Source organism: Borostomias antarcticus (genome assembly GCF_949987555.1).
Source record: "Borostomias antarcticus genome assembly, chromosome: 26".
NCBI classification, from domain to species: Eukaryota; Metazoa; Chordata; class Actinopteri; order Stomiiformes; family Stomiidae; genus Borostomias; species Borostomias antarcticus.
Genome location: NC_140259.1, coordinates 6,436,814 through 6,449,145, shown reverse-complemented (window position 1 = coordinate 6,449,145; position 12,332 = coordinate 6,436,814). Strand labels below are relative to the sequence as shown.

The following is a 12,332-nucleotide window of genomic DNA, read 5'->3' as shown; positions in this document are numbered from 1 at the left end:
GGGGGGGGGGTGTAGCCCAGTGATGTAGCCCTTTGGGGGGGTGTAGCCCAGTGATGTAGCCCTCTGGGGGGATGGAGCCCCAGTGTGTTAGCCATTTGGGGGGGGGGGGGGGGGGTGTAGCCCAGTGATGTAGCCCTTTGGGGGGGTGTAGCCCAGTGATGTAGCCCTTTGGGTGGGGGGTGTAGCCCAGTGAGATAGCCCTCTGGGGGGATGGAGCCCCAGTGCGGTAGCCCCGTAGATCGATGTAGCCCCAGTACGGTAGCCCTCTGGGGGGGTGTAGCCCCAGTACGGTAGCCCTCTGGGGGGGTGTAGCCCCAGTACGGTAGCCCTCTGGGGGGGTGTAGCCCCAGTACGGTAGCCCTCTGGGGGGTGTAGCCCCAGTACGGTAGCCCTCTGGGGGGTGTAGCCCCAGTACGGTAGCCCTCTGGGGGGGTGTAGCCCCAGTACGGTAGGCCTCTGGGGGGGTGTAGCCCCAGTACGGTAGCCCTCTGGGGGGACGGAGCTGGCACACTGGCCCCTCTGTGACAGAGGAGGCCCTCTGGCAGGACAGAACAATCCCTACGTTCCACTTGGCTGGAGCTGTCTTAGTTTCTTCCTCCACTATATACATCACCCCCCCCCCCCATGAACATGGCTGGGGCTCTAGGGAGGGGGGGGGGGGCTGACACAGCACCTGAATCACAGCACTGTGCAGCTGGAGGAGCCAGCATGTGTATAGAGGAACCAGTGATCCCATACCTTCCAGGGTTCACTTCACTCTAATAAAGTCAAAGGGAGGTATGTGTATAGGCAGACCAGCCAAAATGTTCAGTATTGTACCAGAGAAATGGCAGATTTAACCCGATGATGGGTTCAGGCCGTATGCTGAATTTGATTGGTTGATTTTCTTTAGACTAATATTTGATACAGTCATTGGTTGGATGCATTAAGATTCTTCATTCAAATGACACCAGAAAAGCATAGTGTTTCAGGCAAAGAGGCAGTATAGGCTCTGTGTGTGTGTGTGTGTGTGTGTGTGTGTGTGTGTGTGTGTGTGTGTGTGTGTGTGTGTGTGTGTGTGTGTGTGTGAATCCCCTGCTTGCCTGCAGCCCTGCCCTGCCTCACAGCTGTGCAAATGAAAGACGGAGTGTCGTTCAAGTCGAGAGATGGAAAGTTGGCCACAAAGGGAAAAAGAGTAACATACAAGTTGCTAACCAAAAATGTAATGGAAAAAAAACATCAGCTGAGAGGCTTAGAGAAAATAATTCATGGAAAGACTTGTGAAAGTTTTAAACAATGACAATATATCCTTTTGGAGTTACAATCCAGGGTGCCGAAATAATTCCTGAACATTTAAGTGCAAGTGATTTTTTGGGGGTGATGTTAAGGTTTGTTTGATAGTTATATCAAGACTGTCTCTCATACGTTTTTTAACATTTGCTCACATTTCTAAAACTAGTATTTAGTTTATTCCTTATAATGTCACTTTCCCACTTAACAACAGCCCTACACCATTTATCAAAGCTAGGTCAGTGGTCTTATACAAACCCCTTGGTCTTGGCCAGTCTAGACATAGACAGGACAAGGTTTGGCCGTAGGATGTTTCTGTTGTTGTGAGTGAGAGAGAAGTAGCCTCTCTCCTCCATCCATCCATCCATCCATCCATCCATCCATCCATCCATCCATCCATCCATCCATCCATCCATCCATCCGCTCAGCTCATCTCTCCATTTAAAAGTTTGGTCCTCCGCTGCTTTATCGCTCTGCCTCCATCATGATAGAGAAACACGTTCCTACCCCCCCCCCCCTTCCACGACTGCCACAAACCGCACAAGCGGTTAACGAATAATTAGTCTTTCATTGGCCGGCAACCACCTCGGAGCCCCGCCCGGTCCGTCAGACCCCTCCCCTAGGCGCCGCCCCGCCTAGCATGGGCCCCGCCGGCCCGGGCCCCCCTTCCCCTTTCAATGACAGCACTTGGGGAAAGCAGGAGACGAGTTTTGCTCTGAATTTCTCGCAGCTCCAGGGTCGATGAGAAGCAGTGGAGGATCTCCCGTCTAACTGGATGGATTGGCATGGGGAGAAGCGGACCTCAAACCTTGGCTAAGCGGCAGCTTTGGAACTGGATAACACTGACGATGGTTTTACTTTCTCTGCTGCTCCGACCAGGTAAAGTATGGTGCTCGGATCCGTGTCTCTGCATGCAAAACACTTTTCCCAACGCACCCTGGAATGGTGGTGTTGATGGAAAACTTTTTTCGGGGGGGTTTGGAGAGTTAGTTTAATGCTTATACCGTGGGACTTGTCCAAATATGTTCACGGTGATTAAAATGTAGGTTGTACAAAAATAACGCGTTGTCAAAAAAAACATGTAGGCTATTAGTTATTGAGAAGTATTGAGGTTTGTTCTTAAAAAGTTGAACGTTAGTGGAGACTTTCGGAAACACTCGGAGACACTCGGAGACACTCGGAGACACAGTGCTGGCTAGCCTGCTCTCGGCTAGCAGCTCTCTGGGCGAACTTTTCTCAAGCTCGCCCAAAGCTGCCAGCTAAAACAACATCTCTTTTTCTTTCCGAGAAGTATAACGTTGACCTCACTGTATCCTACCAAGCCTCACTCTTAGTAAGCTAAGAAGTAGTCTGAGTTAGTCTGGCTAACCTCGCTAGCATAGCTTCCTCTTAGCCCCGGCTAGCTAGCTGCTAACCTAACACACGGACATTTGTTGCAGGTTAAGTTTTAGTCGCAATGCAAATGAGCCGCGTTCAACTTATGTTGTCGTTTTCTAGACACGATAATTATTTACTTGGTGAGAAATAACCGTGTGTTGCTTTTCTTTGTGAGTTATTATTCGACGGGGGTTTTGTGTAATTCATGCTTGATTTGCTGCCACCACGCACGGGTCTGCATGGCCTCCTAGAGGGTCTTAACTTTTAAAAAGCTGTAGCAAGTTGAAGAGAAAGTGTCTGATAATCTATTTTTACACTGTAGCCTAAATATGATTTAATTGGAGTTTAATTTCAGATTCAGTTCTTTATCAGATGCAAACCTACAGTGTACAATCACAAGCATTTCACTGATTGCACACTGTACGTTTGCATGTGACACTGTGTGTCTGCATTTAGCAAGTCTTTAAAGTAGCCAGAAACACAGCATTACAAGCAGATTGTTGTCTAAATATGATTTAATTGGAGTTTAATTTCAGATTCACTTCTTTATTTGTCACATGCAAACGTACAGTGTACAATCACAGAAGCATTTCACTGATTGCACACTGTACGTTTGCATGTGACACTGTGTGTGTCTGCATTTAGCAAGTCTTTAAAGTAGCCAGTAGTACAGCATTACAAGCAGATTGTCTAAATATCATTTCGTGGAGTTTGAAATCAGATTCAGATTTGTATTTGTCACATGCAAATGTACGGTGTACAATCACAGTGAAATGCGTCTGATTGTACGTTTGCATGTGACAAATACTACTTTAAAGACTTGCTAAATGCAGTCACACAGAGTCGCAAGGGAAGGGCTCTGAAAATGTTAGGCTGTGTCATATCAGTAACTTGCCAAAAAGGGTCGTGGATCTGATGAAGGACCCACTCCTCCCACCGATAACTTCAACCTCCCACGGGTAGACTGTTGTCTACACATGGGTGTAGTGGTAACTTGGCCCAAGGTATTTGAGTATGTTTTAAGTATACCTAACTTCTTCAATGTAAGCATACGCGCTAGACTAGGATTTCAGTTCTGGACATATCGATCTTGATGTTATATTTTGTTTTGTTCAGTATGTATTCTTTGCCAACTTTCTCCCCCCATGTTGAGTGTTGTTGTTGAGGGTGTCGCTGTAATCCCATAAGGAATGAATCTGGCTGGTAATTCAACCTATTGCGAATTTCGCAACAACAACAAAAAAGTTAAACACCCCAAAATGCATCCAGGCCAGCAGTCTTTCAAATTATCGTCACACATTTTTTTCCTCCTGGCTCTCACAATGATGTCTGTGACGGGCTACAAGTCCTTTATTGTGTGTTGCTGTTGTTGTTGATGGTTCAACAGCACTTTGAGATTGAAAAAGTACTTAATAAATAAAATGAATTGTTGTTATTATTATTATTATTATTATTATTATTAACAGGCAGTTATTGTGTGGAGCTCAGACGGTCAGACACATCTGTGCTTACGGTTCGGACTTGGGGAGGGAGGTGGAACTCCTAACTTGACCTCTTGCACCCCTGCTCACTGATTCTGAGGTGGAGTGACTTAAGCAGGCATTCATAAGCTGTCATGCATTCAGAATGCGGCCCACAGATTTATATTCAGTGTAGGCCACTGTGAGGAGAGCGGCAGTTGTGTTTAAAATGGCAACAGGTTTTCCTTAAAAAAAACAAGACAACCCTGGCTCTTGTTTTTCTGCACCTGGCTTCTCCAGACGCTGTTGACGGGGGTTGATGTTGGATGACATGAGCTAGGCGATTGTGTGAGAGAAGACTGTGTTTTTCTTACTCTTCAAACTTTATTACTCTCACGATGCTTGCGTTAAGAGAAGCAATAGCCCGGCAGCTCCTGCAGCTGTTGCTGCTCCATAGCTAGAGGGATGAGAAAGGCCCTCGGCATGCTGGGAGCTGCTAACTTCACTCCCAGACTGGGGGAGTCCACAGGTGCGGCGGCGGCTGGAGCTCAAATGATGTCATGCCAATCCAGCTGTCATTCGGCCAATCAAAATCGTCCAGCCTAAACGGCCGTGTCGAACGAACAAAGGACTCACCTGTCGTCAGCGCTGTCGCCGGCCCAGAAAGCGCTCGACTCGCAGATTTGGCCACGCGAAGCAATAACTTCACACAGGAAGTGCAGGATTTACCCAGCTCCTACACACTAGCTCCTACACACCAGCTCCTACACACTAGCTCCTACACACCAGCTCCTACACACTAGCTCCTACACACCAGCTCCTACACACTAGCTCCTACACACCAGCTCTTACACACTAGCTCCTACACACCAGCTCCTACACACTAGCTCCTACACACCAGCTCTTACACACCAGCTCCTACACACTAGCTCTTACACACTAGCTCCTACACACCAGCTCTTACACACCAGCTCCGACACACCAGCTCCTCTGACCAGATGGTCACGGGGCGGTGAACAAGCTGGGCTCTCTGTGTTGTGGTTTCCTGCTGAAAGCCAGACAGCCACAACCAGACCAGAACCATTCCTTATCAACCAGAACCAAACTGGTTCAGACCAGTCCAGTACCACACTGCTATAGACCAGAACCACCCCCAGCCAGACACAAACCATATAAGACGGGTAAGAACCACACCAGTTTAGCCCAGAACCATATATAGGCCTCGACCAGAACCATACCAGTTAAGACCAGAACCAAAATCATTCTGCTCTAGACCAAAACCATAGCAATCTAGACCAGAACCACACCAGCAGTACCATACACACTGGACCCATACTGCTACCTGAAAGAGCAGGCGCAACAGGGTGACATTTTAAAGTGAGCTATTTCGGGCTGTTTTTAGGACAATTTACTACAATTTACTATGTGACTCATATAACGTGACATTTTTGGTTGGCAGTGCCCCACCTTGGCCTCCCCTGGGCCGGCCCCCGCGCATAAACGAGGTACAGTTCGGTTTTTCTGTTAACGATTTACAACCTTTATAGAGGTTCTAGAAGCAGGTTTATAGAGGTTCTAGAAGCAGGTTTATAGAGGTTCTAGAAGCAGGTTTATAGAGGTTCTAGAAGCAGGTTTATAAAGGTTCTAGAAGCAGGTTTATAGAGGTTCTAGAAGCAGGTTTATAGAGGTTCTAGAAGCAGGTTCATAGAGGTTCTAGAAGCAGGTTCATAGAGGTTCTAGAAGCAGGTTTATAGAGGTTCTAGAAGCAGGTTTTAACCTTTATTGTTCACCAGAGCTTTTTTTGTTGTTTTTCCTGAGTACATTTTAGCTGTTGGTTTTTGGGCCAGTTTATTAGATATTCTATTAGCGACTATTTGAGCGTCCGGTAGTATGTTCATGGTCCAGGCTCTTCTGGACCCAGCCGTGGCCCCTGGCCCCCTGGCCATGCCATGTTAGGGCAGATTACTGCCCCAGCAACAGCCAAACCACATTCAACACCCCAAAGTAAACTACACAGGTTGGTTTCCTCCAGCAGCGAGACGCTGTTGTTTTTGTAACGGGCGGAGGGGGGGAAGGGCCTCTGAGGCTGGGTACGGTGCTGGGATAGCTGGGGTTTAATGGCCTCCTGTTCCAGGTAAACTTTGACGGTGGAAAACTTTGCCTGGACAGCTGTGTGTAGCTGGGGCCGCGCGTTTCGGTAAGAGTTACGAGGTGGGGGAGAGCGCGCCCGTCGGTTTCTGCCTGGCGAGTTGTACCTCAGTGCCGTGTTTGGTTTTCACGTTGTCATGGTTGTTCCGTAAACTCGAAAAACATCTGTAACTGTTTTCTCGCCTCTCGTTCTGTCAGCTCGCCCCTTTTAAGTCTGCGTTTGCTTAATAACCTGTGATAGAAGCGTCCCGGCTAACGCCAGCATTCTTCTCCTCCTCCCGCCCCCCCCCCCCCCACAGCTCACTGTCAGCAGTGTCGAATCCAGCGCTGCAATGCGGATTACGTGGCCTCGACGTCGCCCTCCAGTGGCCTCCAGGAGGAGCAAACCGACCTGGACTACTGCATCGCCCTGCGCGCCTACGCCATCTGCACGCGCCGCACGGCCCGCGGCTGCCGCGGCGACCTGGTCTACCACTCGGCCGTCTTCCGCATCAAGGAGCTGTTCTCCCAGCACAACTGCTCCTCGGACGGCCCCACCTCCTCCGGCAGGGCGCCGCCGGGCACGGCGCAGCCCGCCGTGTCCCGGCTGTGCGACTACGAGAGCCGGGCGCTGGCGGCGGGAGGCGGGCAGAAGAAGTACGCCCACTGCGGGCTGTTCGGCGACCCCCACCTGCGGACGTTCCGGGACGAGTTTCAGACCTGCAAGGTGGAGGGGGCGTGGCCACTAATAGACAACCGCTACCTGTCCGTGCAGGTGACCAACGTGCCCGTGGTCCTGGGGTCCAGCGCCACGGCGACCAGCAAGGTAGGCGGGGTCACCTCTGCGTCTTCACCTCTACTCTGCGTGTGTTGAAGTATTAGAATAGTTGCACTCTGGGTAACTATAGCTTCTTAGTATCATGACCCCTTGACCTTTTAGACGTTGATGCAGACCACATTAATAAGAGGAGAAAACTATATTCAAATACGATATTAATATTATATTTTATATAAGATTAATTAAGATACGATAAGATAAATACACTCGTTCAACATAGGAATCGAAAAAAAGAATTGTTTTGGTTCGAATTCAAGAACAGGAATTGGAAACCAGAATGGGAAAATGTCCAGTGATGTCCAGCCCTAGTCAGGGGTTAGGATCAGAACTAGTAGGTCTACCTGGTCCAGCCCTAGTCAGGGGTTAGGATCAGAACTAGTAGGCCTACCTGGTCCAGCCCTAGTCAGGGGTTAGGATCAGAACTAGTCAGGGGTTAGGATCAGAACTAGTAGGCCTACCTGGTCCAGCCCTAGTCAGGGGTTAGGATCAGAACTAGTAGGCCTACCTGGTCCAGACCTAGTCAGGGGTTAGGATCAGAACTAGAAGGTCTACCTGGTCCAGCCCTAGTCAGGGGTTAGGATCAGAACTAGAAGGCCTACCTGGTCCAGGCCTAGTCAGGGGTTAGGATCAGAACTAGAAGGCCTACCTGGTCCAGGCCTAGTCAGGGGTTAGGATCAGAACTAGTAGGCCTACCTGGTCATAAACCACTCAAGCAGATCATGCTCCCTACTCTCTGAATGGTTGTGGAGAGATAACACGGTCATGTTGTGACAGCTCAGACTTGAGTAGGTTGGAATGGCAACGCTATTATTGAGCCTGCCTACCTACACCTGTCGAATTATCCAAGACCTCCACAAGTGCAGCGTGCAGGGTTCAGGGTTCAGGGCTGGTGACGGTGACGGGCTGGTGACGGGCTGGTGACAACACCACTGGACCAAATCTGGCCTGGAGGTTTTGCATGAGGATAGTTCATGTTTGATGACAGAGGCAAATGAGTGCACGTTTGAGATCTAGTCTAGACCTACACCACACTACACACACACACACACACACGGCAGAGAAAGGTTCCAGCTAGGCTTCTAGTCTGTGGTGCATAAGAATCTCTTGCTGCCCCTGGCATCCCTTCATAGCCCCAACAGATTGTGTGTGTGTGTCTGTGTCTATGTTTGTGATTTCCTTTGTCATTGTGTGTGTGTGTGTGTGTGTGTGTGTGTGAGAGAGACTAACTGGTGTTAGATGTGGGACGTGGTTGTGTGTGTGTGTGCGTGCGTTTGACTAACTAGTGTTAGATGTGGGACGTGGTTGGTGTGTGTGTGTGTGTGTGTGTGTGTGTGTGTGAGAGAGTGTGTGTGTGAGAGTGTGTGTGTGAGAGTGTGTGGGGTGCTCCAGCGCTAGTCTAACACATGGCTGGTCATGTGTTAGTGATTAAGTCTCTCCTGCATGTTTCCCCTGACTCCCCTCTCTCTCTCTCTCTCTCCGTGTCCCTCACCTCTCTGGTCAGATAATTACACGGTCATCTCTGAGTCAACACACGGTGATTTGGACAAACTAAACACCTGGTAGGAAGAGCAGCGCCGTGGTCTCATTGATCTGGCTGTGGGGGAAAGTAGCCCGATCTCTAATCCCAGCTCCATCTTATCCCAGCTCCATCTTATCCTAGCTCCATCTTATCCTAGCTCCATCTTATCCTAGCTCCATCTTATCCCAGCTCCATCTTATCCTAGCTCCATCTTATCCTGGGAAATGTCTGAATTTTAACTACATCTTCTGTCGTTCCTTTATGTGATTTAAGTCATGCGGTGACGCATTCATGGCTTAGCGAATCACTCTGGAAGACGCGCTGGCTTCTAGAACGCCGTTATGTCGTTGTTTCGTTGGCTTCTAGAAGGCTGTGTTTTATACCGGTCTGTCTACAGGGGCGGCTTTAGCTCAGTTGTAGAGTGGGTCGTTCAATGATCGAAGGGTCAGCGGTTTGAATCCCAGCTCCGACTGTCCACATGTCGAAGTGTCCTTGAGCAAGACACCTAACCCCAAATTGCTCCCAATGAGCAGGTTGGCGCCTTGCATGGCAGCTACCGCCATTGGTGTGTGAATGTGTGTGTGAATGGGTGAATGAGAGGCCATTGTAAAGCGCTTCGAGTGCCGCTAAGGTGGAAAAGCGCTATATAAGTGCAGTCCATTTACCATCTACGGACTGCACTGGCCTACCTCATCTTCCATATGTATATCCAGAGACTGTGAACCTTCAAACACTCTTCAGACGTTGAGGTTTATTGGCAATAATAGCGCGAGCTTTTTACGAGCTCATACTGGGGAGGGTCCTCTCTCACATGGGTTTGGGGGAGAGGGTTCTGGGAAGCTTCACCGTGGGTTCCAGACGGCTGCAGCCCAGTGAGTGAACAGAGCTGGATGATGACTGGATGAGTGGCCTACGCGCCGGCGTCCAAACACTTCCTCACCACCCCCTACCTAGGCTGTCCAACCCCAACCCCAGCCCCGCCCCGGCCTCTCTGAGTCAAGGCTGGCTTCATCCGTCAGATCATCCAGAGATGGTCTGGCGTTTTGAGAGAGCCACCTCTCAGCCCCGCAGTGCTGGAAGGTTTGGCTGGGCCCAGTTCCCCGGGCCTGGTCCTGGGCCTGGTCCTGGTTCTCGTCTGGTCCCGGTCCTGGTCCTGGGTCCAGAGCCAGCGTGGCAGCGAGCCAGCCCGGTCAGCTCAAGCAGGCAGAGTGACCGCAGCAGTGACAGCTTCTTATCTGTGATTAATGGCGGTTTCGCGGGACTGACGGACTGTTTGATCCTGTCCTGCCGGGACCATCAGCGAGCTCCGGACCCATCTTTTACGCCATTAGCACGTATTTGCTTTAGATAATGTTAAGGGCATAGATAACGATGGAACGACCCCATCATGCATTAATAGCGCTTTTGACTGAGGTTGGTTATGTCAACAGGTCTCATATGTACTATGTACTATCCTGTGTGTACTCAGGTCCTCCGATTGTCCTTTTCTTATCTAATGAGTGTCGTTAGTCCTGTCCTCCATCCCCCTCGGCTGCATAATGGAGTAAGCCGCTCAAAACCGCGGAAGGTAAACCACAGAGGAAGATAATTTGAGTTTTATAACAGAAAAACAAAAAAAACAGCTCACAGAATACAGCGCCTGTTGTGTTGGGGGAAGGTAGTGCTCTGCTGACACCCTGTGGCTGAGGGTGGTACTGCGCCCGTCTGAGTGAGGGGCACGCTGGCCCGGGTAAAACTTCTCATTTCATCAGCGTAGCTTCGGCCAGCTGAAAGTAAGCCGGGCAACTTTTTATATCAAGTGACCGCTACATTTCAACAAAACAATTTCAACATGATTTCCCCCCCCCCCCCCCCCCACCACACTCCTCTCTCTCCCCACATCTGTAGCTGCACCTCAAGATTCAAGATCAGTTTTATTCAATCAATCAATCAATCAATCAAAGCTTTATTTGTATAGCGCATTTCATACCCAGAGGCAACACAATGCGCTTTACAGAGAACAAGGGAGGTGGGCATACGACCCACTCTCTACATATTCCAGAGGGAAGCAAAAAAACAGTTATCACCTGGGGGACAGTTATTGCCCATGTATACGGTTTACACACACTAGGAATTTGCTTATGGTAAAGATGCATACGGTGATTAGACGACAATAGACAGGGTGCAGGACCGGACAGTTCAAATACAAAATCCGAAATCAAATCAAAGATTCAGTGGCCTCGTTTTCACTCTAACCCCCTTCCTCCCTCAGATCACGGTGATCTTCAAGTCGTACCAGGGCTGCACGGAGCAGAAGGTGTACCAGGCCACGACCGAGGACCTGCCCTCCGCCTTCCAGGACGGCAGCCGCAGCGGCGGCGAGGGCGCCAGCCTCCTGATCCTGGAGCGCCCGGGCCAGGCGGGCCGGCAGGTGCGCATCCAGGCGCGCCACATCGGCACGTCCATCATCGTGCGGCGCGTCGGCCGCTACCTGACCTTCGCCATCCGCGTGCCCGAGGACACGCTGGACTTCTCCGAGGAGGAGGGCGGCGGCCTGCAGCTGTGCCTGCACGGCTGCCCGCGCAACGAGCTCATCAAGGAGCACACGCTGGGGCGTCCGGGGGCGGGGGCGGGCGCGGTCCAGAGGGGGTCAGGCGGGGAGCTGCCCCCTCTCCTGCCCCCCCACCAGAGCTACACGGTGGAGCGGGCCACGGCGCGCTGCCGCCAGACGCTGCAGGTGGAGGACGTCTACTTCCAGTCGTGCGTGTTTGACCTCCTGACCACGGGCGACCCCGAGTTCTCCCTGGCCGCCCACGGCGCTCTGGAGGACCTGAAAGCGCTGCCGCCCTCCAGACTGAGGCAGAACCCCCCCCTCAACCCCCCCTGGACGCTGCACCCCGCCAACGCGGGCGCCGCCACCACCGCCGCCGCACACACACTCACACTCCCCTTCCTCCTCCTCCTCACCCTGCTGCTGTCGTGAGCGGGGGGGAGGAAGAGAGCGGACGAGGCGTCGGCGTGGCGAGGGGGCGGCACCAGAACCGAGAGGTCGGGCGGCGTCTGGTTTGTCGTCTCTCGCGTCCGTCGCTCGCTAAAACCATGTGAAGGACACAGCACATACACAAACACACACACTTAGAAGATCCAGCACACACACACACACACACACACTCCGTGGCCGCCAGCTTCTGCTCCCCCCACCTGTGCGAAGCCCCTCCATCTTGTGCGGTCCGGTCCGCGAGGGGTTAAAACTCCGCTTGGCGCTCGCTCCGTTTCCACCCCCGTTTGAATCAAAACTAACAACACGGAACTCTTTGAAATGTGAAAATTATAACATGATTGTTGTCGTCTGCTCCGGTACGAGGCAGCTTGTATGACCTTTTGTAAATAATAATAGCTCCTGGTACCTGAATATTGTGGTCTGTCGTGACACAGAGACCTGGATGGACAGTTAAGACTAAATACTTTTATGGTATTATCGTTTTTTTGGCACTTAAGTGGTTTAAACACTCCACATTCAGACTTCTCCTCGTCATATTTACAGAAAAAAACAAGTTTCTACTCCACGGGATCCAACAACTGACCAGAAATACTACCTATCTCATAAGGTATACCTATCCATTTCAAGGTGTATTTCATAGTATACCAACTTTACATGTCCATGTAAAGGTATAAAATGTAGTATACCTTCATCCAAAGGTATGTAACATAATTACATAAATACCTTTTCCTGTTAAGGTATATTTCGTAGTGTACCTGTCCA

The 12,332-nt window shown here is 50.6% G+C and overlaps 1 protein-coding gene across 1 annotated transcript; it reads left to right on the top strand.

The window, feature by feature from the left end:
• The first annotated feature begins 1,994 nt into the window (after positions 1-1,994).
• Positions 1,995-12,212, top strand: rgmd (RGM domain family, member D). Its single transcript, XM_084458961.1, has 3 exons — positions 1,995-2,148; positions 6,554-7,059; positions 10,842-12,212. Exons 1-3 carry the CDS (start codon positions 2,055-2,057, stop codon positions 11,550-11,552), a joined length of 1,311 nt encoding a protein of 436 aa, XP_084315087.1. The 5' UTR covers positions 1,995-2,054; the 3' UTR covers positions 11,553-12,212.
• The last annotated feature ends 120 nt before the right edge of the window (positions 12,213-12,332 follow it).

Coding starts and splice junctions, on each gene's coding strand:
- rgmd (XM_084458961.1), top strand. CDS start 2,055: ATGGGGAGAAGCGGACCTCAAACCTTGGCTAAGCGGCAGCTTTGGAAC. Junction 2,149..6,553: donor TTCTCTGCTGCTCCGACCAG/GTAAAGTATGGT, acceptor CCCCCCCCACAG/CTCACTGTCAGCAGTGTCGA. Junction 7,060..10,841: donor GCGCCACGGCGACCAGCAAG/GTAGGCGGGGTC, acceptor TTCCTCCCTCAG/ATCACGGTGATCTTCAAGTC.